Genomic DNA, 27,970 nt, shown 5'->3' on the forward strand with positions numbered 1-27,970 from the left:
CTGCAGTGAGAATCAAAAGTGGTAGGCGCAATTTCTTTGATTCTATTTCCAATCCTTTTCCAGCAACAGTCTACCCCAACGGCTCCAACTTTTCTTATCTTTTCCATAAACGACTTCATTATTTCCTAAACTGACCATGAACAAGCAATGCCAGGACTGCTGGAAGCAGGAGAAGAGGCCACCGTGTCCCCATGGTTCTGTTTTCTCTCATCCCTGCCAAGTGCATCTTTCAGAGAGCGGGTGGCCTGGGTCAGCTTATGAAGGAGAAGGACAAATTTAGACATTTTTGTGTGCAAAAATGCAGAACCGAGACTCTGCAGTTTCAGCGCACGCTGCTTGACTGTACAGGCAGCAAATGTGGCAGGTACAGGACAGACACCCAGCTTTTAAAAATCAGGCTCTGAGAAATAATATTTTGCACCTGAAATTCATTGCTAAGGGTAATAATTACATAATAATTAATTAAGGCCAATTGCATTGACTTTAGAAATGACTGCTAAGCAAACCACCTAAAGTCAGGGACAAGGTCAAACACTACAGTGAACCACAGAAGACAAAGTGAAGAGCACAGGCACCCCCAGCTCACTCGTCTGCTCTATTACAGCCAAAACCACTCACTCAGACACTTCCGTTTACGGAGCAGTGAAGGACTGATGCATTTTTTCTCCCTGCTGAGACTTGCAGAGGATTAATTTCAACAGCAGCCTGCTAATGACTACTCAGGGATGCTGGGATGAAGTGAGCAGGGCTGAAGCCCTTAGAGAAATGCCTTTGAGGTACCAACTGCTGAGCTGGTGGAGCGCAAGGGGCTCGTCCCAGTGTTTTGGTGTCCCCGAGCCCACACCGGTTCCCGCGGTGGGCTGATGCGGATTCCCACCCAGGCAGGGAAGACTGCATCCCGTCAGCAACCAGCCCAGCCTCAGGGTGCTCAGACCCACGGCTCAAGAAGGAAACCTAGAATAAAGTGGCTTCCACAGGCTTTCCTGCTGAGCAAGGTCACCCTGAGCTCTTGGCTGGTTCACCTCTTCAGATTCTTAAAATCCTTGGGCTGAGTTGACAAAATACCGTACCGTTATAATGGAGACGTCATTTCTTGTCAGGCCTCCTCACCCCTGCAGATGTGGCCTCATAAGCTGCAATTCTGCACAGCAAAGCTTCATGCTCTGATGAGACCCCACCTGGGGTACTGCGTCCAGCTCTGTAGTCCTCAACACAAGAATGACATGGACCTGTTGCAGCAGGTCCAGAGGAGGCCACGAAGATGATAGGAGGCTGGAGCCCCTCTGCTGTGAGGACAGGTTGAGAGAGTTGGGACTGTTCAGCCTGGAGAAGAGAAGGCTCCGGGGAGACCTTGGAGCCCCTTCCAGTCCCTAAAGGGGCTACAGGAGAGGTGGGGAGGGACTCTGGATCAGGGAGTGTTATGATGGGACATGGGGTAATGGCCTCAAACCGAAAGAGGGTAGATTTAGATTGGATATCAGGAAGAAATTCTTGAGTGTGAGGGTGGTGAGCCCCTGGCCCAGGTTGCCCAGAGCAGCTGTGGCTGCCCCATCCCTGGAGGGGTTCAAGGCCAGGCTGGATGGGGCTTGGAGCAACCTGGTCTGGTGGGAGGTGTCCCTGCCCATGGCAGGGGGGTTGGCACTGGATGATCTTTAAGGCCCCTTTCAACCCGAACCATTCTGTGTGCTGAGGTGTCACTTGAGGAGACTGACCTGTTTCTGGGCTAGGATTGCACTTTAAATGATGTTTAAGAACAGCCCTGTCCACGCTGGTCACTAACCTCGAAGTTTGCCGTGAAACCCACAACTCCTGGGAGCACACCTCGCATCACCTGGGCTTTTCACCACACGTACATTTAGACTTGCCAGGGGTGTTAGCATGGCAGCCTGGCTAACTTACAGCCCAAGCAATAATAAGTGCACTAATACCCCATTCATTGCCATTTTTGGTTTGGTTTTGGTTTTATAATGGGTATGAAAAAGGGCTGGACCTCAGGTTGTCTACATGTTTGTGCCTAGAGCAAACTGCTTCCACAACAGACCACGGAGGGACTCTCACAATCGCAATCCTGCCACGCTCTCTGACCTAGCGGCTTAATTATCTTCTTTTGTACTTTGTCCAAAAGTTGTTTGCATCATTAAAGACCTTTTACACGCCGCTGACTGCAGCTGGCTTTCTTCGTGTGCACAGCAATCAACTTCTTATTTATACCAAATTGTTCTTTTAACTCTTACATCAGGGAATTCAGAAACTTTGAAGCACTTCCAGCCTCCTCCGATGCACGTGCCCGAAGCCGGCTCCATCTGCCGCTGCCGTCCTCCCCGCGCCGTGCCCTGCGCCTGACGTGACGGCCAGCACGGGGTCCGGCACCGAGTCACGCCAGAGAGCGTTTTCCTGCCCTGGGAGAGTTTCAGATTTCCACAAGTAAGAAAACAAAAAGTGAAACTTTCCAGGGTTGCTGAAATGCAATCCCATATGTTTCAACTTTCGGTTTGAATTCCAGCCTCTTTCATTTTTACCACAATTAAGTTGCTAATTGAATCCTGTATTTTATCCAAAAGGAATAAAATATAAATTTAAAATAAAAAGTTAACACTCAGTAGTGTCAAAACAGGGTATTCCATCAACCTGAAAAACATCAAATGTCTTTTTGGAAATAGGCGGCTCCCCAAAATAAACCATTTCCTATAAATTTGTGGGTTTGAGGAACCAGGAAAACCAGGTTTTATAGATTAAAATGGCTCTATGTCATCCCTCGTGTGCTCCTGACATTTAGAAAGCGATTGATTTTTAGGAGATATAAAAATCCACCCAGCTTTCAGAGCAGCCAGCATCACTCTACATCCTATTAAAAGAACAAGCACGGGTAACAGGAGAGTAAGGGATAGATGGCACCCGCAGCGTGATTCAGGACTGCTCTTTTATCCTCTGGTATGTTAGGTTATGACTCACGCAAAAAGATAATAGTTAAATGTGATTTTTGAAGAGGCTGGTGCAGCGCTCAGACCTGAGACAGTGACATTTTCTGGTGCAATCAGACAAGTGTCACGACAAAAAACTGCTGCTGGTTTATTCGCACATCCATTTTGTTCCTAATTTTGTTGAGCGCGTGACAGCAAACAGAGGATAAATTAAAAAAAAAAAACCCAAGTAGAACACCTGTTTATTCATGACCCATGGACACGGGGATGTGCTGGTGTCTCACAAGCAGCCAAACCGCCGCGTAGGGAGGAGACGGAACCGCCCTTGTTCCTCTCCCTGTGCCCAAGTTCAGGGCTGCCCTGCTCACAGCTCAGCACCTCAGTGTCACTTCCAGCCCGCAGCGCAAGGAGCCAGGCGAATACACAGCTGTTCCACCGTGTGACGGGCCAACAGCGTAAAACCTGCAATGTATGGACTAGGCAGAAGGTGGCCATGTACAGTAAAAGGGTAAAGAAGGAAGGCAACGTGCACAGCGCAATTAGCCCCCTAATAACAGCCAAGCCTGATAATGACATAATTTTGCCAGCCTGCCAGTCTTCTCAGTTTTAATGAGTTCGCATGGAGCGATGTACCCCCAGCCCCGCACGTGGCTGGGGTGGGACGGCGGGCAGGGCTGGTCCCACTGCAGCACGATGCTCCCGCCAAGCTCTGCTCCACCTCTCATGGACACTTGGGCCTTTACTGCAGCTCAGCCTCCACTCCCTGCCTTAGCTCCCACCTGACCCCCCAATTCTGCTTTGATTCTTCAGACCCTTGTTGTGTCAAGCCCCAAGAGGTTTGTTGCTCCAGAGCAACCCCTCACGTCCCTGTAGAGGGATCAAAGGCAACTCACGCTCCCCTGCCACGGAGCCCAGCAGCCAGAAGTCAATTCTTTGAGACAACAATTTGTACTGAGAAGCTCTTTAAAGCATTCTTCAGAGAGACACGAAACTGCCTTTGTGTCAAATGAATTGCTGAAGTCTACTTCAGCAAAGAACAGGAATCATGGAATCATTGAATGACTGGAGTTGGAAGGGACCTTAAAGAGCATCCAGTTCCACCCCCCTGCCCTGGGCAGGGACACCTCCCACCAGACCAGGTTGCTCCAAGCCCCATCCAGCCTGGCCTTGAACCCCTCCAGGGATGGGGCAGCCACAGCTGCTCTGGGCAACCTGGGCCAGGGGCTCACCACCCTCACAGTCAGGAATTTCTTCCTGATATCTCATCTAAATGCAGCGATGGAGCACAGAAAAAGGGCTTTCTGTCTCATGAAATGTATGGGGATAAGGTATAATATGCATTGTAGGTGCTTTTTGTCTTAATACTTTTTAAAAGCAGAATTTTCAAAAAGTTCTAAATATTCTTTTATGGACTTTTCCAGGGGAAGCACACTGTGAAGGACTGTCCATTTAAACCGGAGTAAAGCAAAACATAACAGGCTGCTGTGATCGACATTCCCCAGTTAACTTCAAGGTAACATGTACTTGCTCTTTCCAGTGAAGCTCGGGTGGAACTGAACTCATTTTTGCTGCACAGTTATGGGATCCACTCAGCTATAACAGAAGGTGTCACTTTGGTAGGCTGCTCAGTGACCATCCTTTGCTTACTGGGAAGAAATACAGTCACATCCTGGCATTGACCTTAATTCACCACTCATTCAAGGCTCCAGATGGAAAACTGCAAGGAGGGACCGCGTGTCGCGCGGTTGTTTCAGCGGACAGAGGGTATCTCTGGAGAGACAAGCAAAAATAATCTGCGGGAACTGGCCATGCTTGCTTGGAAGAGTGGTTTTTTTTTTCATTATCTGGGAACAGTTCACAGTGCAATGCCAGATGCTCATATTTTCCACCACACAAATTATATTTCCGGTGTTAAAATCTCTTCAACATTAATCTTTTGCAGTGCCCTTTTTATTATCCTATCAAAATTAATTTTGTACTATGCTTTGAGGATGAAGAAAAACCCACATAAGTGCTACGCATATTTGGTTATATTGTTTCACACCATTACAGTTGCATATGGAGTTTATTCTTCCTCCAGTAGAATACACTTAATCACCTATAACAATTAAAGACAGAATCAAACACCAAATTTTCATTATGTAAATAAGTCCCCATTTAAAATAACTAAGAATAAAAGATGCGTGGGTTTTCTCTGAGAAAGGAAATTTCCCCAGACTCATTCTTCTGCTCTTTCTTTTGTATTAAAAATGCACAGTGCTTCTGCAGCACACTGCAGGCTTTAAAGGAAACGAGTCATAAAACACTGGGAGCGAAATCAAGAATTTAAAGCAAAGCATATCTCGCAGCACAACCGTTTCTTTAAATGAAAAGAAAGGCAGTCCATCTTTTTTTTTTCTGATTAATACATTTTAATGACCTACGGCATTGGGTCTGGCTCCAGTTTCTATTTTCACACACTTCCAATGCTGCTAAGATACTACGATGCTTTTTTCTGAAGTCTAATTTCTTCCTTCATGGAAAAACTCCATATGCAAGCCACAGGCTGGGATCCCAGATCATACACACCAACTCAGTTAAAGATCTATTTATCATTTTTAATACATGAGGCACATCGCTGCTTTATTTTGTAATATCCTATTAGGAATAAAAGTTTGATACATATGGCAAGCACTTATATCTATGACACGTGTGGCAAGCACTTTGACACATATGGAAAGCAATAATTTCGTCACCTGTCAAAGGAGCAGCAAGACAGCTCCATGTCACCAGAGATGGATTTGACTCTTTCTGTACTATTGTCTGTGGAGAACACAGAAATTTTGGGGCACCTTTCAGTGAAAAGTGATGACCCATAACAAGGCATAGACTGACTGCTCCAGTGAGTGACCTGGGATAGGGAGTGTGTCTGGGGAAAGCCCAGGCTCTCCTGCCCCAGCTTCCCACGGGCTGGATCCGAGCCATTTCTTGTCCAACAGCCATCAGTTTGCATTTATAACATGTGCTTGAAATAACGCGCCTGGCTCTTATTGTACATACTGCGGGCTCTGATGCTCATCAACACTTGAGTTAAGTTTGCTTTTCCCAAGGCAGCCCGTGGAGCTTACATGGTGGGTGCTTCCAATGCTGCCCAAGAACTCAGCTCCTTGATCTCCCGGGAGTCCAGGCTACATGTAGGTACTTGATCACTCTTTCCTGTTCTTTTCTGCCCCTCTTCCAGAGTGAACAAGCAAGTTCCTTCTGAGATGAAGCCAAGGCACAGCTCTGAGCACAGCTAGCGTCAAGGACTGTCCCCAGAAGAGGCCCTGTCCTACTGTCCTGCAGGACGTCCCCTGTTCAAAGCTTTCCCCCTCCAGACTACATTGGCCGTGTCCATCTGCTTTTTACATCCTGGGATGCCAGTCTTTAGCCAGAAGAGGACAACCCCTATACTGCAGTTGTCTAAATATTGCTCACTCGTTCTTCTGCGGCAGCCAAGCATCAGTGCGGATCCACACTGCTTGTGTAAGCCCTGCAAGCCAGAAACTCCAGCTTATCTCATTTGCACCTTCTACAGAGACACTGGCAGAGCAAAGGCCTGGCCTGAGGCTGGGGAGCTCTCCCCACTGAACACAGGATGGGGCAGCAGCTTAAAAGGAGCGTTCAGAAAGGACATGCAGAAGTTTGAGGCATCTTAAAAGGACATTGCTGTTGCTTTCTATGCCAGAAACACTGTGATGGCTCCACTTGCCCTGTCCCACCTTGGCTTTGGATAGTGCCCTGCATTTCCCCTTCCATCACACAGATACACCTGCTTTCTCCATCCATAATGATGGTTTTGCACTCAAGAGACAGTTAGCCAAACCACAAATGATGCCTCATGCTCACACGAAACCTCCTCTAAAGCATCAGACCAATATTAGTGACTCTTACTTTCATGCCCAGAGGAATCGGGGTAGGCATGGTGGGCAGGCTGGAGAGAGCAAGCGTGGGGCAGTGCTGGCCAGCACAGCCCACAGCGCGCAGTTCAGCCACCCTGGGGGCTGCCAGGGGACGCAACCTCGCCACAGGCTCCTTTTCCCATCCACAAACCCACGAGTGTGACAGCAGTCCCCTCGCAGCCTGCACCCAGACTCTTCTGCTTCCTCCTAACGATGCTGTGCTCAGCTATCGCGTGTAGACTCTCTCCAGTTAATAGTAACACACTAAATATTTGAAACTTCCCTGGAAGTGAAGGCTACCGGATAAAAATAAATGGATAAATTTGGTAATAACACAGTATGTTAGCGCATTGGATGCAAACTGGCAGCCTGCTAGTGGGATTAATAATTTATGGAAAGATTTAGGACTGTACGAGCTACTATTCTTGATCAGGCAACAATATCAGCTCTGTCAAGGAAGAAACAGAAGCCTTTGCATTAGGCAAGAACAAGACAACCCGTTGCCATGGGACGTTTTCTTGTAACCTTGAGAAGTGAAAGGATGGCTTACTGCCTACAGCCAGCGGGTCAGGATCCCACAGAGGCAGATTTGTTTCAAGCTTGGAGATTTTTTTTTTTAGTATTCCCTTGTGCCGTGAGTCCTAGAGTGCAAGGTCCAGCATACGAAAAACCTATTCATAAATGACACCGCTTCTACAAGACGCATTGCCCCCAGGAAGTTTTACTTCCTGAAAATGTGGTGATATAATTAGGTGTCTACATTCTCTTTCTGCTGGTGTGTTTCATCCCATTACGAGAAATACTCTGTAAACTTTCCTTGACTACATGAAATTAATTTAATTGTTTTTAAAAGCTGGTAAAAAAGGTTTCCTGACATTTATATATTTTGCTTATTGCTTAGCAGCAGGAGTTCTGGGTTTCTGGGAGGGAGGGGAAATAAGGGAAATATTCGTTCTTGACTTGGTTTGCAGCCATGATTTATACACTCCCTCATGCTAGAAACATTATTTCTGTGATTGCTCTCATTATTTTATGTGCTATTCCTCCTCTCTTTACAATTTATGACCACGCAGTCATTCTTTACTCCTGCTGCTGCTAGAGGACATAAACACCAAAGCAGTGGACAAGAGCCCAGATTTTGAATCTGACCTGTTTGCACAGCCCCAGCCGCACAAGGGGAGGAACGGCTGCTACCACACGGAGTGGGGGAAACACTCTCTTACCGAAGACACAAACTGAAACAGAAGAGGTTGCTTTCCACATCTGTGCTCTGGCTTTGCTTTAAGCACAGAGCCGTTACTGCGCAGCGGTGATCTCCAGCCAGCAGAACCGTCCACAGGTGAAGTCCCACCTGTTCTTCGATATAAACATTCCAGCGTTAAACTCCAGATTACGACATCAGCTACCGCAAGGTTCACCGTGACACCTGTTCCACAGCTACACAAGGGTGTAAAATTATGTAATAGCATTTACTGGATTTACATTCTTTAAAAATTCTCATAAGACTGTAAATACAACCAAAGTTCATCTAAAAATTTTATGAAAAATCTACCTAATAGAGCTCTGGAGCTCATAATTTTAAGCTCATAATTTTAAGAACTGCCTCAATGAAAACCTATTACTTCAGCACAGAAAGACTGCGGGTGGACAGTGGAATAGCAATTTTCAAGCTTGAAGGAGTCAGGATCTTTTCTAAACACAAGATCAGCATCACCACCGACCAGAGAAGGGGACCATCCCACCATCCTCTAAACAGGCCTTTGGGAGTGCTCCCCATCCCTTCTTTCTACATTCGTGGAATTGCTAAAAAATTAATTTCCCGAGGCTTACATTTCACAGTGGAATTGCCTTCACATCTTTGATATTTCCAATTTTTAACATCCTTAAGAAAAATACAAATATCTGAGCAAAGTCAACAGGTCCTGTAGACAGTTCCCACTGTTTCCCAGTTATCTTGGTTGCGCTTAAGACTCACTGTCACCATTGCCTAATTATTTGTCAATTGGTATTGAGCACAATCCCAGTTGAGTAAAACCAGAGGAGAGGTGGATGCAGCCTATCAGCACATGCTTGGGCTGGAAGCTACAGCCAGGGCCTTCTGCATCAGGGAAGGCAAGGTGGCCACCAGGCCTCCTGTTGAGACAAAACTGAGGAAAGCTGAAAGGTGAATCGTCAGACTCAGATCTCCACCAAGCTGAGTCCACGCTCTCCTGGGGACAGTATTCGTGTTTGATTCTAAGACTCCCCCAATTAGCAAATTTTTGGCAACAGTTTCTTTGTGGTCAGTGCATAAGACGGTCAAGTTCGGGTCCTTTCAATCTGCCAGGCAACTGCAGAGCACCTACACCACCTCTATGCAGCAGCAGCTACCAGAGTAACTTCTGCAATACTGATTTTTTTGTTGCTTTTGGAATTTGTGAATAGAGGATTTTTCAGCTTTTGGATACACTCTGCTACCACTGAAATCAGGTAAGGCTTACTGATGGTTTCAGTGGGAACAAAAGCTAAGACAAAGTGTCCTTTCAAATCTAGACCCAGAGGCTCTAGCTACAATGGCCATTTCTTTCACTGATTGTATTGAATAAAATGCATTCCCTGCCATGACATTGGATTCAACGAAACTTTTCTGATTTTCTCCATCACTGAAGAGAGACTCTCTCATCACTCAGAAATAACAGGAAGGTCAAGGTTCATGGTGCAATTATAAATGTATTTGGGTTTACAAGTAAAGCGTCCTGTGAAGAAGCAACTCCATGACTCCAAGCGAAGAGCAAGCCCAGTCCCAAAACTTAAACAGAAGCAAGCAATTTCGTCATCATCATCTACCTGTTCGTATGCACCCTCTGAGAGTCTCCAAAATGTTCCCCTCTAACTTACCTCCCACAAAGTTTCAGTCCAAGTCACAGCTGATGGTCTCAGAAGAAGATGAACAGCGATCTTTCAAGAGAAGCGACTCTCGGGGCACTGGGGACACTGACAGGGCTGAACTGCCCCCATACCTGGGGCTCCCACCTCTGCACTGCTGCCACCAGCCCGGGAGCTCAGCCCCAAGCTCCTGCCCCAGCCCAAGCCCTTGCCCAAGCTGGGTCTACATGGTAGGTCTACCTCTGCCCAGAGGACTTGCCAGGATGACTTGGGCCTGCTTCATCACTTCTCCTTGCCTGATGAGCACTAGACTGTCACCAGTAGTGGTTACTATCACCAAATCGGCCCTGTTTGCGCTTATCTGACCAAAAAAATTGAGTATCTGGTCTCACATTAAGTAAAATCTCAGACTACGTCTGTGCTGCCCATCGCTGTTGCACGTAGCTCACCCGGTGCTCCGCACTGACAATCTGTCCCAACCGTAGAGCTGCCTTGTTCGAAAAGCAGCTACTTCTGCAGCATCCACACTCTAACAAAGACAACCGAGACTCGTCTGGGCTTTTCATGCTCTGAAACAAACCATGGCTCCGTGTATCAAGCAGTAAAATAAAAATATTGCTCCTCCTGCGTAACAATTTTATAGAGAACTCCAGCCCGTCTCCTTTGAAGCCAAAAATCATGCTTAACATAAAGACACTTTTCTGATGAAATTCAAGAGGCAACCATCTTTTGGACAAAATGTATTAAGTCTTCAACTCCTTGTTAATTAGCACAGCTTGAAGACTTGCACACAGAGGAGGCTATGTCCCTGCTGACGGCTAGTCTACCGAGCACACGGATTTGCCACGTTTTCATGCTGAGCGACGGATACTCCACAACTAGCGAGTCTCACTGACCTAAGCATATTTGCAAGTATAACACTACTCAATTAAATAATGGCAAAAATCTGATTCTAACCTAACAAATCACATTTTTTCACAGAAATGAGCAATTAAGTTACACAGGAGAACACACAAAATAGGAAAATTCCAACAAAGTGGTTTGGGAAAACAGTATCTGAAATTGGCAATGATTTTAATTACACCTATTGAAGATGTGCTATTCTTGGAGAGACGATATTTTTTCTTTTTTACTTTTCTCACCTTGAAATGTAGATAGCATGTAATTACATTGATATGCAATGGATAAAGAAACATTATTGCATAAAAAAATATACGAAACTCTAACTTAAAGTTGCAGAATGCATGAATTGCATTGGCTAAGATTTGACCCCAGGGGTGCACGAGTAAATGGTCATTGGATGCACTGGAATGGTGTCCCATATGCTGTATATGTAGCTGTCAGAGCTGACTCAGTTGTCTTCTCATAACCGCAGCAATCCTGCTCCTGGGCTCGTTCAGCGAAGCCGCCCTTCCCCTTGGAGGATGCAGTGGGGTTAGGGTGGGCAAGCCCACACTGCTGGTACGCTTACTGGAGGCGGGTGCCTTAGCAGCTCTTGAAATACCAAACTGTCCGGAGAGACTGATTTCTTTCCCAGCACCGGGGCTTGTGCGGCTTTTCTGTCCATAATCAGCGAGCAGGGCAGCAGAGGAGGTTAGGCTGCCCTGAGTCAGGGAACACGGCGATAACGGGAAGTTTCCACTCAGCTTTTTTAGTTCCAGTACTTGTTCCCTGGCTTGAGTCAAAGCTGCAGTCAGCTCATAGCGTTCCTCACACTCTCTGCGCACCGTTTCCTGGAGAAGAGTGTTCTGCAAACAGAAACAAACACTGGCTTTACAAAATGCCATCAGTCAAAAACCTGCGCCTATTCAGCTCCTCAGGCTTAGGGCAGGGGTGGCTGGAGGGCACTGATGCACACAAACCCTTCAATATTTCCCCATATTTTGGTTTCTCTGAAAGTCGTTCAAAGGACATACATCAGCATTTACACACCCTTCATTCCCTCAGGAGACAGTGGAAAATACGAGGTAAGTTATCAGAAGTTTCTTCTGATCTCCTGCCCATCCTCCAACTAGGAGGGAAACTGGGAATGCTGTTCTCGGAAAGGAAAAAGCGACGTACGCAGCTGGAGTATCACCGTACCACTTCATTATGATAAGATATTCAAGAAGTTATCCTCCTCTGCAGTTTAAATAATTATGCACTGATTTTTTGTGCCGGCATTCTTTATTGATTATTATTTCCCAATTAATTGAGATAAATGATTTTCAGTCCAGTGGTTTGCACAAACTTTGCGCTGTGATTCCTGATTTTTAAGTGGTCGGTGACTGGTACCGGGCCTTGAGCAGACAACTGAAACTGTCTCAGTATTACAGAAGTCCCCAAGTTGGTATATTATGTGGAACTTATTTATGATGTTAACTTTCCTGGTTTTCAGCTGAAACAAAAAGTAAATAAAACGCAACAGAAGATCACTAAATTGAGTCATAAAAGTCAGAACTACTGAAAGTACTAATACAAGCAGGAAATACCCACTTTTTTTGTTCTTCTGAGCAAGCAATAGTTGCTAACGCCAGGAGGTCCGTGAGAATGGAAGGGGAGCAACCACGAGGGCAGTCTCCAACACAGAGAGCGAGGATCGACTCAAACAGAGAACACTCTCAGTCACGCACAGCCTCATCGCCCGGACGCAAACTTTTCTACGTAAACCTCCTTAGTGCTAAAAGTATGAGCTGTATGCTGGGTCAGATCACTCATCGCCTTCAAGTGAGGGCGAACATTTGTACGTGAAATTCTCCGCGTGATTATGACAGTGGGCGTATACAGGGAAGACAATGTGTAAAAAAGATCCTCTCAATAGCACTTTTTTGATGTTTTGAAGGGCGAATACTGGTGTCAGTAAAGTCAGAGCACAGAACTGTGTTCCCACTAAAGTGGAAGGTGGCAAGCTCTGCTTACCCAAGAAGAGGTTACTAAAACTACTAGAGTTTTGCATGCGTGTTCCCATCAAAACTTGAAAAATGATGGAGAAATTAAAAGTCCTTTGTTGATAAATTTTTTTTTTTTTAATTTTAAAATTTTACTTTGGTCAAAGCATCTGTAGCGGATGTAGAGTGGAAACACAGAAGTTCTGCTCAGGCTGTCTAACCTCTGTGCCAACAGCAAGCGAAGCTGTTGGAGAAGGAACATATCTACATGCAGAAGCAGAAGTGGGAGAGATGTAAATATCAAAATAACTTACTCTCTGAATACCTAACTCTGCAGACAACTTTATGAAAGAAAGCTAGATGTTACTTTCCCCGCCACTCAGATGGTCACTGACAGTCCATGAAATTATTTGGGAAGTGTTACCTGCAAATCTGAGCAATTATCCTGGTGCAAATTTTATCTTAAAGCCAGCTTGAATTTTCAACCACTCTTATCTGCCCGTTTCCTAATACAATTATATCAGAGGAGGAACTCTGTTTCAGAGCGGGGAAAACTAAGAACATAAGCAGAGCTGGTGGAATCTCACGATTGAGGATAACAGTGTGTTGTGTTCCTTACTCTGCTGAAGCTCCTGACCAGCACTTGAGGAAGGTACATCTTTCCAAAGAGCCTTTTCCATAGGCACAGGCCAGAATCACTGCCAGCATCATTCTAATTTCACTAACGCAGTGTTTCTGAACCTTTTTCAAGGAAGAAATGAATATCAACCCAAGCCCTAATTAATTTTGAAGGGTTTCATTTTCACTGTTTACCAATTTTTTTCTGCCACTTAATTACTTTGGACATTCCAGTCTGATCTTATCTACAGTCCCTGACTTCACTGTTTTCACATTTCTCATAGAGCAGTACACCTCTTTCTCCTCCCTTCCCATTATATTCCAAACATTCAGCAAATGCCTGTGGTAAGAATGTCCATCAGTCAAATTTCTTTTCACATTTGATTAATTTTTATGCGTTCCTGAGTTACAGAAAGTGGATTTACTGGTGGGAGGTGGGATACATCCCCGTTAGCATGGCAGGATGTACACACATACCCCCACATTAAAAGATGCAATCTCTGCTCCTGAAGCCATTCAGAAGAGGACTGTGTCTACTTTCATTCCTATTGACAGTATCAAGTTTTTTCTTACAAATTACTTCGAAAATAAGTAAGATTACGGGAAGGATTGTTGCTGTCCCGTTCAAAAAATGAGAAATGTCCATGTCTTCTACTTTAAAAACACAAAGAATGCTTTATTGTTTACTCATGTTTATGTAGTATGATGTGAGACTAGGAAACAAATGCTCTGCAGGACCTGAAAAATATGTATTTTTTAAAAATAAAATACTAGTTTAAGTTCTTGCTGAATTAAAAATGTCACATATTTCGTGATACATTTTATTTGTGAAATTATGATGGACTCTTTCAATTTCAATGGGTTTTAAAGCAGTACATAACAGGTTCTGAAATATAGATGCTTTGAATGATTTTAGAAATCACATGTCTCTACGTAAAAATAGCAAGGCATTTCCTCGGTCATGTTCCTACCTCCTCTTGAACTTGACTCAAATTGTGAATCAGTTGTGTCCTCTCCTGGGTTAATTTTTCCAGTTCATCTGACTTGTGTTTAATTTCTTTCCTCATATTATCCAGAAATGATTCATTATTGTTCTTTTCCACCGTCAGTTGAAATTCAAGTTCAGTAATTAGTCTTTTAAGGCTCTGAATTTCTTTTTCCTTATCTTCATCTTTCTCTGCAAGTTTGGTTTGGGCATCTTGTAGCTTCTTTTCAAGAATTTCTGTCTCCATCCTTAAGCTACTAGTAGCACTGGATATTAATCCTGGTATCTGCATTAGATTAGACAAAAATTGCATTAGTCTACATTCAGTGGATATCATTAGATACGTAGAATCAAGCATCAAACAAATGTTGACTTCAGAAAAAAAAAATACAAATGCAACCATACATGTCTCAGGGACAAAAAAATAAATGCTTAGAATTTACATAATACCCTCAAAGAATACCAGAGAGCTGTAAATTAATCAAAATTCACTCAGAATGGAGAGGTTAATTTGTATGTCAAGATCAAACAGAAAAATAGAGGTAAAAATGGGAAAATTTAACTTCTTTATTGCAAGCCAGCATTTCTTCAGGGTTTTAAAATCATAGACAATATTTGTAAAGTTAACTAAGCCAAACTGTTATTTTCAGCTTTTTAAAACACTGTGTAATGTAATGAATTTTAAATAACAATATAATTTCATCAAATGTATTTTATTTTTCCAGTATTCAAGAAATGTGTCAAATCTTTTGAAAACTAAAGTTATAGGTACCATTTTCAATTTCTAGAGAAAACTTCAAAAACTGTAGGTCTGCGTGGCTGGCCACTGGACCTTACCCCATTGGTGCTGAACTAATTTGAGAAGGAAGAAAACAGTGCAGATGGGTTTTGTGACAACTTGTCATAGCCTGGAACAGTCCAAGGCCTTTAAAAAATTATGTTGTCAGTTTAAAAATAATTAACAACTGCAGTCTGTGGACATAGATGAACTCTGGGTAGAGAAAATGCGAGCAAAGGAAGAACTTCCACACCATTTAACTAACTGGAATAATTACTTATTAACCTGTTCCTTTAAAAAAAAAATAAATTGAAACATATGTAATCACAGAATCCTTTAGGTTGGAAAAGACCTTTAAGACTGGGAAAAAAATATTGTATCATCTAGATAGAGTACTACACATAAAGAAGGTTTTACTCCTTCACATACTATTTCTGAGAAGTTTATATTATCTGCTGGCACAAAACGTTTCACTTGAGTGTTACACACCTTCTTCTGGAGCTCTTCATGGTCTCTCTGATATTTTGTGATTAGTTCTTGCTGCTTTTGTCTCTCAATGTCTAGTTCCACTCTCGCTTCCTCCTTGACTTTAAGAATTGCTTCTTTGTGTCGTGCTTCGCCTTTAGCCAGATCAATCTCCATCTAGGCAACAAGTGCTTTTTAATGACACCTAGCAACTCACCTTAAAATATTTTTTACATTCCACACCGCCACACATGAAGGGACGTGAAATTTGGCAGACTGAGATTTTGGGCGCTGAACAAACACATCCAAATGATTGCAACTGCTGGAGCCTGGAGAGGGAAAGCTCCCGCTTCCCGCTGGCACGGACGGCTCCTGCTGCACAGAGTATCGGCACTGAGTCACAGCCGGCAGCCCCGGGAAGATGTCTCACAAGCCCCATGGTGTCTCTAGTGGTGCTAGATGCCTAAATTTAGCTAGTTGAGCTTCATGCTAAATCACTATGAAAACACTAAACTATAAAGTCCTTAGTTGGTTCTTAAAATAGACGACAACTTTGCTGGAAGGATTTGCTCTGGAGGTAAAACTCAACTTATTATTATTTTCAAATGCAGCAAATTTATACATTTCACAGTAACGACATATACTGTGCTAAGATTAGGCCATAAGCTCAATATTAAAATATAAAGATTTTAACTCCTTCTTATAAAATCACGTTTTATTCCTGCTCTGCCACTCAGCCTTGTCAGGGAATAGCAACTTACCATATGAAATGTTTGTCTGTCTGCTCCCAGGGACCACACTCAGATGACACATATTCCACACGTGCTGTCTTGCAATTTAGAAGCGCAGTGCACGTTAATACCGCCTACTGACTTTATCGAACATCCCCCTTCCCCTAAATCTATTCTAAACCCCAGCAACCCAGGGGAAGGAGTGCATAGAGGAACCTCCACGGAACCTCTCAGCAAGGCATCAGCGGGATGCCTGCCTCTCTAAGCATCCCCCGGTGACGATGGCACGTGGCCACCGCTCTGGCCCCAGTGCCAGCCCAGGTTCCAGGGAGCAGCGAGGAGCAGCTCCAGCTCATTTTAGGGTCCCGACAACACGGCACTGATGGTATGTATGTGGGACAAGCTCTGGACAAAAAAGTGGAGAAATGTAAGTGAAAGAGTTGCTAACTCTGAGTAAAATATCCCAGTGCTTAAGGCATCTCACGTATTTAATACTATAAACTCAAATTTTAAAATTCAGCCATAATTTCCTGAAAACCAAAGCCTGGATTCTGGAGGAAATACTGAAGGCTGTATTTTGAAAAATATGTTTCCCAAACCAGTATGCTAATATTATATTTCTGCAGGCTGAATTCTAATGGACTTAACTGTAGCACGCTGAAAGAATATGAAAGGCACATTACACATGCACAACACTAGCCTAATTACTTAAAATCATTAAAAGCAGAAAAGCCCAGAATGAGCTTAATTACAATTATCTAATTTCACACACTAATTGTGAGCAAAAGTATAACAAATCCCCCTAACTCTTTTTGGGGAAAAGATAAACTGGAAATATTTTCATTATTTTGTAAATCATGAATATACCAAATCCTGGGCATGGAACAGGCACAAATCCCCCACTGAGGTTTAGCTTAAAACTGGTATATTTGTAAGATGCTCAAAGTAGATTCTTATTATTATTATTGTTATAATAGACTTATCTTCTACATTATTAGATATGGGAGTTAGGATTCTAATTGTAGAAACCCAAGTGTATGAACTCTACATATTATTACAGAAGCAGATCATATGTTGGAGGCTACTTGATTACAAAGACTAAAAAAAATAAAAGCAGTAAAAAAAACTGAGCTCATTTTGAAGCTTATACAAGCATTATTCACGTTTAACACTTGAAGCTAATATAGCTGATAACCACAAAAGGAAATAAAATGGCAGTTGATCTTCAAATAAAGTGTAATGGCTCCTAATTGGTTTAAAACCACTTACATGCCCCTCATTAATTAGTATTTTAAAAAACCATAAAACAAATGTTTACATCAATCTTAAAATCTTTTGAAAGAGGTATTTTTTTTTCCTCCATTAAAACTATTTAAGGTTGATCTGTATTTTAAATAGAAAACTGGAACACTTTATACTTATGCGATGGCACACTGACTCAAGAGAAAGACAACTCTGTCACTTTGTCACATTTCTGATTCTTTTGTCTGATGAGAACATTTTTAGAGCACTTGACATTCACTGCATTTTAATGGCTGTGATACCAAAGCTGTAATTGCTCTCTCTTCCTAGTAGCAGCCTTTATCTCGTTTTAATGTCAGCTTGAACAATACGTTGTGATTATGCAGACAGTGTGACCTCATTCTAAAATTATATCCTGCAACAGAGAGGTTAAGAAGTTTTAAAAGAAATGTAACCGATCTCAATGGCTAGTAGTCAAAAAATTTTCCTGAGACTAAATAAAGCTTTCAGACACTTATCACATACTCAACCAAAAAAGAAAAAGACAGTAATTTTAGTCATCAATTATGTAGGACTTAAATCAGAACAGCCCGAGTAATCGTTCAACACTGTTTTCAATTTTTTCCTTCACAGATTTTTTTTTTTCCTTCTTATATTCAGTTTGGGGTTTATTTTGTGCTCATGTAAAAAGTGTTGCAGATTAAAAGAGAGTTTACATGCTCAGGGTTGTTTACAGTAAACAGCTTTCCAAATCCCACTGCAAGAGACTGGCAGCTGGACTCTCCAATTCCAGTTAGAGTCTCCAGCTCAGAACTTTACAGCATGACCCAAAACCAGAAGAAAAAGCGATCTGTCCTGCAGAGCCGAGCCAAAGGTCCCGATTCCTGAGATTGCTGTTACGCACGGAGCCTGCTTAAAGCCTGGTAGAAACGAGGAGCTGTAGCATTGCCCCATTCCAACCAGCTGTGCAATTAGCTAAGGAACCTGTTCAATCAGCACACGCAGTGGACGTACACATTTATTTTTTGAATCAGCTGAAAATATTTTTCCAGGGAAGACCCCAAACCCAAGTACCTACTAAAAGATGACTAACAAGTTATAACTTAACTTTGTAGAATGCAATGATACCCATCAATGATGTGGCTAGAGGTGGGAAACCCTTCTAACAAGAAACCCATGTTAACAGGAGTTTAAGCTTGTGGAACAGACCTGTGCAACACGTTCAGCTCCGGCATGGCCGCGGTGAGATGCTTGGAGGGTGTGCTGCCCTGCCTTCAGCTGTCTTCATAACATTGCATCCTACATCCGTGGACCAGGACTAGACCTAATGTCTTTCCCACTCTGCCCCCCAACCAAGCCAGTTACCCCCTGAATTCGGGGTGTACCCCTGGATGTATTTCAACCATCCTTCCCATCTGTAGCCTGTACTTAATTTTATTTTTTTTCTTCTCTCCATTAAATAAAGGAAAAATGCCCACGTATAAAGGAGCATGCATGTATGGAAGGTGTATCTTTCTCCTCCCACCTTCCCCTTCCTCCTCACCATGAAAGGAACCATCATCCAATTACCAAAAGAGCCTAGGTGGGAAGGTGTATAAAAGTGGTTTTGCAGGCTTTTGTAAGAGTCAATGAATAAAATAACAAAGGATGGGTCGTTTCACGGAGAAGCCAAGTCGTAGGAGTGTGAAGTCTTTTCAAATAAAATACAGAGGTATTTTCACAGTAAATTTCACTGAAGTCTCTATTTTCATAGTGCTCTGATTTGAAGGGAAAGCAAGTAAAGAAAGAGCAGAGTCATTAGCAGGAGCCTGTTTGTCAGAGATGCAGCTGCCTGAAAGGAACTGGTGATGGCAGAGGTCAGCAGAAGGAGCAGAAGCCTTTCTCACGCTAGAGGTCCGCTCTAGCTCCGGGACTTTCACTGTGCAACTCCTTTAGCTCTTTTTAATTGTGAAGATCCTCAGCTCAAGTGAATGGATGAGCCACATGCCTTATTTCCGCTGCCACGTCTCCCTTCCCAGTTCCCCAGTCTAACCACGCTCCTCCACCTAACTGCCGTGCTCTTTAGAGCCCCACCGCAGCCAACAGCCAGCACTACCTACCTGCTGCCGAGGCTCCCATGCTGTAATCAGCTGTGTGTGTGCTCACTAAGCGATACCCATCTCCCGCTGAGCTGTTTGCTCAGCCTGTGGGCACGCAGAGCCTGCCAAGTGAGGCAGAATGAGGTGCCTCTCTGCTTGGAGGGGTACACATACCCTGAACCCCAGGTTGCACAAGCTCCTCTGCACTTCCAGGCTGAAAGCAACGCTTGTTCCGAGTACTTCAGATCTGAGCTAGATGACACTGCTAATTTGGAGTGTCATTTTCCTCTCCGGACATGTGGGGGACTTGTCCTGACACCAGCAGGAACTATGGGTTCATATCAAAACAACAACAAATTTCATGTTCACAGAGGACTTGGAAAGGATAAAACTGTCACGTTACTTCTTCATTTGTCTCTTGCCATGAGTGACAAAATCGTCCCAGGGATGACATGAACACATATCCTGTATCCAGAGCTGCCCTGAGTACCAGGCAGGATATCCACATCCCTCTCGCCCTCCTCGTCAGCTGAACAGCTAACATCTCCGCTGCCTTTTGCTATTCGGCAACTCCCGATGGCTCCAGAATCGCTATGCTACAACAGCTTGTTTGTTTAGCTCTGCTTTGGTTTGCAAATACCCGTCTTCTAAGGAAAGGACATTTTTGCTCATCTGCTTATTATTTATTTTCTAGATTTGTTTTACAAATAGCCATCTTCAGTTTCAGTTCACCTGACCTGCACATAGGAAGGCTTTGTGTTCTCTGCATCTTGTCAACAATGCCCAACCTTGTTTTTACTGGGAAACTACTTCAATATTAAATATATGCTTTCCTATGCTTCTCTGCCAGATGTGTCAGGAAACAAATCCAGGCACCGATGCACTCCCCCATGCAGAATTGTGGTTCGGGGTTCATAACCCGGACTGTTGCACACAGAACAGGGTGGGCTCTGTATGTTCACCTCCTTGGAGCTTGTGTAGAACAATGGCCCGTGAGACTGGGCTTTTCCCGATGCACCCCCTCCCGCAGCGCACACGAGGAAAGCACGGAGCTCGCAAGATCAGAGGTCCAGGGGGCTCAGTTCTGCTCCTCACACCTGGGCTTGCAGGGGGCTGCACTCCTAACACAGTCACTTTGCAAATACCCTGAAACCTGGGAAGTCCGGATCAGATCTGAACATCTGCCAAGTCTGTAAACGCTCATACTAAATACCTTCTGCATTCAGTTCCAACCTATGTAGAGAGATCACCCATTAAAACCTCCTGTACAAAGAATACTATTGACACGTTTGCACTTGAGGAGATAAACATCTGGCTCACTGTACTCATTCGTGACAGCTGACTACAACTGAAAAAATAAATAGAGAAATCGAAAGGATGCCAACTGCACATCCACTATTACCTTCTCCCTCCAGTTATCTTCATTCCGCATCTTCTGTCTTAATGTTTCCTGCAGCTGCTCTGTTCTGTTCTGATGAGAAATCAGCATTAACTCCCTAGAAACCACAAAAACTCATATGTAAATAAGTGCTCTGCCCAGATTGGTGGTATGCCATTTTCTTGCAATTAAGTCCTTTGTGGCAAAGGTTCGTCTTTTCCTCTTTGTTTAGTATTCCGTGCAGTAAGCCCAGCAATCCTGCCTGGAGCCCAGAGGCACAGAAGTAATCACTACTTAGCATTTGCATAATGCCATCACATGCTTTATGAATTTTATATTTTAAAGACAATACTATAGTTGATCTTTCTTACACACACACACATATTTAAACCTCATATATTTTTAATATTTCTCAAGTGAAATGTTGAGGAACACTGAATAAATCTTACATCATTCAAACCAGAAATTTTTGTATTTAATGAGCTTGGAATGTTACTATCATTAATTAAAAAATTGTAATAGGTTTTCAATTAAAACCACCAAGTGCTTTCCATTGTTAGAGTTACTTTTTGTTATGTGAGGCTTGTAGAGCAAAAGCCCTGGAGAGTTTAAATTCTTGTAACTTAGATTATTAGCACCTACCACCTGGAACAACTCATGTATCTGGGGTTTAAGTAGAAGGGAAATATTCTTAAATTAAGATGTAATATCTTACTAAAGTACAGGGAATATTCAAACCCATTAAATATGAAAATAGCTTAATGCCTCTTGGTGTACATCACTCTTGAAAATGCTTATCTTCTCCAAAAGCCACTTTTCTGAATACATTTTTCATTGTACACAAATCAAACAAATAATGTACTGACATCTCTTAAGTAGGGGACAGCACTTTCCTTTTTGCCAATAAAAGAAAACCTATTTTATCAGTAACTGAAAATTTACTAGTAGGACACTTAAATAGTAAAAACAAGCCTGTGTCTGTTAGGAATAAAAATAGATATGTAGATTACACTCAAAGCAATTTGAAAAATGTGAATTTAGGTTGGTAATTGCAGAATTCTAAAAAATAAAGGCTCTCAAACTAGGTATCATTCCAGAAAATACAATCCTCAGAAGCTCAGTGCTTTATTTTCCACATCTGAAAAGTAAATACAGGGAAAATGGCAGCTTCGTTGATATTTGATAACCTTCAAAATAAGACTAGACTGGTGGGAAGTTGTCCATACCCTTCACTGAATACTACACCACATCCAATAACCTGTCATGCTGTAATATTTATAACGTTGTTACGGTTTGCAAGTTGCTAATAACGTAAGTTACAAGAATTTAAATTCTCGAGGGCTTTTGCTCTACAAGCTTCACATAACAAATAGCAGCTATAACAATGGCAATAAATGGGAATGGGTGTTTTTATTAAGCTTGAACTGAAGCCCTGGACTGCAAAGTAAGGAATTTTTCCTCCCCCCCCCCCCTTTTTTTTTAATAGGCCTTTTTATTTTTTTTTTAATTTTTCATTCAAGTTTTGTCTATACTGTAATAATTTAAAAAATCCATCCAATGAGTTCCGAAATTTCAGGATGTGAGCTGAGGGCTGCCAAAGCTTTTAGAGTTTTGCCCTAAAACCCAGAGATGAGAGGGGGCAGCGGCAGGGAAGGACTGTCCTGAGCACACAAGCACTTCAGAACACCCAGCTGGGACCAGCAGGTCTCTCCCAGTCTGCCCAGTGCCATAGCCACACTCCTCATTCTGCTGCCTCTCCTCCCACATCCCGATCGGCACAAACCACCTCTGGTGCTTTACAGAATCTAATCCTTTCGGTAACAGTGAGTGAGGCTGAGGATCTGGCAAAGGAGGAATGTTTTATTTTTAATAGGTTTCCCAGAACGCGCAGTCACAGGAGATTACCCATGGTGTCTCAGCTCCCATTACCTTTCTTGTTTCAACATCACCACCTCCTCCTCTGTTTGTCTAAGAAGAGTTTTAAGTGCTTCCAGTTCACTTTCCGATCGACTGGTTCTTCTTTTTAGATCTTCTTCTTTCCTCTCTTTCTCAGCCACCTCTTCCTGTAAATGTTTGCATACTTGCTGGCAAATTAGAAGAGATTCCTCCTTTTCCTTGAGCTCCTTCATAAGTCTACAGAAGAAATTAAAAAGTATCAGCATTGTAGTTACTATATTCATATTTACAGATGTATACTAAATAGACAGAAATCATTTGTACCTGGAAAATAAAATATTAGACTAAAAGCTATATATTCTTTATGAAGTTAAATCTAGTGATGTGAACACAAAAACAGAACTGAAAAACAGAAAAAAAATTACAAAAAAGCTGCATTAAAATAGTAAAGTTTTTGCTCCCACTGCTCAGAAATCTATATGCTATGTTATGACATATAATTTCAGCATTTACCTTGACTCAGAAATTCCATTTTCATATTTCATTTTTTTCAGTTCATTTTGACAGACATCAAGTTCCGTTGATTTCACCCTAAAAAAACATTAAAAAAACACATATCTGTGTATTTGTCTGAGGAAATAACAGCCTTTACTCATGCAGTACATCAGGTTTATTGACATATTATCTAATTTGCATTTTCTATTTCAGTTAAAAGGCAAACAACAGACAGTTCTGTTTATCCGAGCTAACGTTTTAAAGTAACATGAAATTACACTTCCAATGTCATCTCAGCCTAACCTGGGATCACAACACGCTTAATGTTGGGAGCAGAAAGTGAGATCTTGCAACATGTGAAAGTTTCAAGTGAGATATGAACAAATAACAATTTTGTAGGTAAGAGGGCTGGAAAGTTTGCAGATTTCTTGTCATTATGTCATCATTTCACCGATTAATAGCCATGGTTAAACTTCGTATTTACATTTAAACAGATATAGAATATGTTATTTTATTAAATTGTACCCCAATTACACTGAAATTTTAATATTACATTTGGAAAGCCTTTACTGTTTATTTAACTGTGTTCATGAAACCTTTTTTTCATACTCAATACTTGTATTATTATTAAAATACTTTGTTGCTAAGCATTCCAAATATTTGCAACTTTGTTATGATCAGACCCTCTGAATATAGGAACTGAAAGCAGAAAGTACACATCATAAAAGAATGAATCCTTGTTTAAATTTCAGGAAAACACACAAAAAGACTGATGACAGCTGGTCTTGAGATTGGCAGTACTAGTTCATAACTCTGGAGCTTCATTTTTGAAACAGAAATGTTTATTTTCGTCAGTGAATTATAAAGGTTGATGCCGTTTCTGAATGATTTTCCATGCTCTGTTCATTTAGGTTTTGCATACTCTCACTTGAGAGTATAGGCACAACACAGTAAAATTACAAACCACAATATCACACTGGTGCATGGGGAAAAGTCACAGCAAATTTACATTTGAGGGGGGGGGGAGCGGTTAAAAAAAAAAAAAAAAAATCACAGTCACTGATAACATACTAAAGTTTCTGTTTAGTTTTATTGCACCCTTCCCTCCATCCCAGACCTACAATGCAAAACACCACTTTCCACATACATTTCTGGTCCAGAAGTTATGTGGATTTCACAAAACGTATCCTACACCTTGACATGAAGGGTGGGATGGAGCTGACCTAACCCTCCTCTTTGCTGTGTCATTAAACACAGCTGGAGGAAGAAAGCCCTGCTCCCACAGACAGACATGCTCAGTCAGTGGGTAGAAATATAGGCCGTTTAATTTGAAGATAAAATATTTTCTCTGTTGTTCATAACCTCCTCAAATCACCCTGACGAGCAGCACTCTGAAAAAAACAGTGTTCTGTTACAGCTTTATGCAGAGTGGCAAAACAATCACGCAAACAGAAATCTTACATTAACAGCTTTTTGTAGTGGTCCATCTCAGCTGTTACTTTCTGCAGCTTCAGTCCAATTGTCTCTACTTGATTTGTTAAATCTGAAAACAAAAACATGGGTTTCATGTCTGCACTTCTACCAAAATAATTCACTTTTACACATATTGTGTTTTATTTGCATCTCAGACACGTAGCTCCTCACTCCCACCTCAAACAGGCAGCACGTCCCAGCACCGCCTAGCTCCGGACAATGCAAAACTGCCAGCTGGGAAAAGCAGAGTTTTACGATTTGTAATATTTGAATAGATTTCTCACTGCTTACAAACTGTATAAGCCATTCGTTTATATTTTCTTAATAACAAATTATTTTTCTTGAAAAGGTTGGAATGCTGTTGCACTGCTGTACACTTCAGTTTCCAACAACCTTCCAATTTGGGGCCAGGCTCTTTTCAGTGGTGCCCAGCAACAGGACAAGAGGTAACGGGCACAAACCTGAGCATAGGAAGTTCCACCTAAACATGAGAAGGAACTTCTTTACTTTGAGGGTGGCAGAGCCCTGGCACAGGCTGCCCACAGAGGTGTGGAGTCTCCGGCTCTGGAGACATTCCAAACCCGCCTGGATGCGTTCCTGTGCCACCTGCTGCAGGTGACCCTGCTTTGGCAGGGGGTTGGACTGGATTATCTCCAGAGGTCCCTTCCTGCCCTGACCATTCTGTGATTCTCTGATTCTATTTGTACATTAGCAATGACTGGCTTTATACAGCAAGAAACTTTTTTTTTTTTTTTAGTCCTACCAGGAAACATGAAATTCAACAAACATAAGTACGAAATGCTTTAAATCATACGATTTGTAATTAATGCTGAGAGCAAAAGCATGCAGGAAGGCACACCTGAAAACAACCTGCTAATGCTACTTCATATAAAACAGTCACGCTGACTTAATGGTACTATATATTTTGTCTTAGATCCTCTTAGCTAAATGTTATCTTTCAGAACACATCACCTATCAGTTTCAAGCAGCCATTGCCTTTTTTCTAGTTTATATCCCAGTTCTTTTCATCTGTACAATTAGTTTAATTATCTTTTTTTTTCGCCTGGAAAAAAACCTTCCAAACAAAATACTGAACAAAGATAAAAGAACTGTTAAATATCACTCCTTCCGCACAGCCTCATATAAATGAAAAAGTGACAAATTTAATCCCAGCAGACAATGTAACACTTCTGATGTATTAGCTTTCAATCCCTGAGGAAGCCAGGTCTCTGCAAGCCCGGCTCTGCAGGACAGAGGGCCGTCAGTTTGCCCTTGCAGCACAGGAACCAGGCATTTACAGGCACGTGGTACCCAAAAATACGGGGTGGTTGAGAACAGAACAAAACATTCTTACAATTTGCAACTAAATCTGATTGCTTACGCGTGCAAACTGATTTTATTAGACCGTTTTGCCTTAAGTAAAATAATAACCATTCAAACTTCGCAACCTTCTTAAACAGTTATATATCAAAGAAATATCCTCTAGTTTTGTGCGGCATAATATTTTATTTTATTTTTTTTAAATCCCAAGCATAGTCATAACTTCAAGATTTGAAGCCCTATAAACTGACGTAACAGCACGTACCTTAATCTGATCCTCATCCTAATGAACATATGTAAATATGCTTACGAACAGGGAGAGCTGGCTTTCAAGAAAACCTAAGAATGACCTGAAATCAAAGTTGTCTCTACAAAAAAGCTATCATCATAAACTACATGGAAAAAAAAAATGTATGATAGAACATTGCAACCAATCTAGAAGCAGAACAAAACCCAAGATTTTCCCCTCAAAATGCAACAGCGAACTAGATGAGCTGACTTCCTCTCTGAAGGAGAACAGCTACAAAGAGAGCTCAACCTCTCCATCTTCAAACCTCTCTGATATATCCTCCAAGAAGCCAAATCTGTGATTCCTGTTCTTAAACTTATCATTTATGACATCAGAACTCACTGAACTTTTGTAACTTTTCCTACGTGCCTATTTCAGCCATTTCCAGCAACTACCACGATGATGGATAATCCCAGTGTGGGATTTCCTGCTGGTGATCCCCCACGTCACATCTTATCTTGCTAAATCCTACTACATAACAGGTTCCCATTTTTCAATGAAGGGAAAAGGAAAGCTGTTCATTATCTCAGACTACAAAAAAAAATAAAAATTCAGGCAGAGAATTATGAAGGGTGAAGTACACACTTTGTCAGCTACATTCCCAAACTATCAGCACCTATAAAGAGCTTCTTAAAGAGAAAGTTAAAATTTCTTTGGGTTTGACCAAGGCCCTGCAAAAATCAGTAGAAGTTAATTATAGAAGCACCTTGTTTACCTCTTGCCACTGACAAGAAAACAGAAGAAAAATATTTTTGTGTAAGATACCATTGCCATTGTCTCTGTACATTTCAGACACAAAAATATTAATGCAGTATGTAGCAGTCCTGCTACATTCATTTTTGCAGTTGTTTAGAGACATTGCCACGTCACTAACCTTTTAACATTGAAACGGCTTCTACTCTGATTCACATCAGTCAGAGTCCACGTAATTAAAAGAGCAATCAGAGGAGTGTGAGTAGATATGCAAGAAAAAAAAGCCTTTTAATAAATGAGAATGGCTTCACACAAAGCGTTGCTCATTAGAAGCCCTGACCAACGAAGTGAACAGACCTGGACACTCCTCCCGGAGTTAATCTGTTCATTTTTTTTAGCACACAGGGGATGCCGAGAGCTGCCTCAGACTGGGGTCATCCACGTTTATTTTTTTGTCTCCTTGAAACAGCTCAACCTACTCCATGGAACAAGAGACACCACAGAAAGCGCAATTTTTGAACAGGTTGAAGAGAACAGTATCGCTGGGAAAATGTAAAAAGCGTGCTTATTCACCATGTATAGTTTGTATCGGTATCACACTGAAAAATAGTCTGTATGCAAGTAATTTACTCATCTGGAAATATAGGTGAAAGCTCTGAGATAAAAACTCTGACTGAAACACTTTCCAATGGGAAAAGCAGCCCCTCTCAGCAGGGCCAGGGTGGTGGTGGGAAGCAGAGCAAACCCTCCCCAGCCTGGGGAGCAGATTTTTTCTCCCCGCCCCCAGCCCTGGCTCTGCTTCGTCATTTGCATTCTGTACTTTTTTTCCATTTCAGCAACTATTATATCTGAAATAACTATTTTCTCATGTTGCTTTCCAGGTCTCAAATAATACCAACTTTTCATCAACTGAATTATCTGTCTCTTTTACCCCAAACTATAGCAGGTGGTGCTTT

At 42.3% G+C, this 27,970-nt stretch overlaps 1 protein-coding gene across 2 annotated transcripts in view; it reads right to left on the reverse strand.

Annotated features, from left to right (window-relative positions):
• Window positions 1-9,452: 9,452 nt before the first annotated feature.
• LEKR1 (leucine, glutamate and lysine rich 1) overlaps window positions 9,453-27,970 on the reverse strand; it is a 62,766-nt gene continuing 44,248 nt past the window's right edge. For both annotated transcript variants that reach the window (XM_054207349.1, XM_054207347.1), the window contains 7 exons: window positions 24,701-24,782; window positions 23,258-23,335; window positions 22,778-22,981; window positions 20,873-20,966; window positions 15,444-15,596; window positions 14,163-14,462; window positions 9,453-11,454 (listed from right to left, as the gene is read on the reverse strand). In XM_054207349.1, the coding sequence (XP_054063324.1) occupies window positions 11,047-11,454; window positions 14,163-14,462; window positions 15,444-15,596; window positions 20,873-20,966; window positions 22,778-22,981; window positions 23,258-23,335; window positions 24,701-24,782 (1,319 nt within the window). In that variant the 3' untranslated portion in view covers window positions 9,453-11,046. The remainder of the gene's footprint in view (window positions 11,455-14,162; window positions 14,463-15,443; window positions 15,597-20,872; window positions 20,967-22,777; window positions 22,982-23,257; window positions 23,336-24,700; window positions 24,783-27,970) is intronic.

The sequence above is a fragment of the Rissa tridactyla genome, chromosome 6 (genome assembly GCF_028500815.1).
Source record: "Rissa tridactyla isolate bRisTri1 chromosome 6, bRisTri1.patW.cur.20221130, whole genome shotgun sequence".
NCBI lineage: Eukaryota > Metazoa > Chordata > Aves > Charadriiformes > Laridae > Rissa > Rissa tridactyla.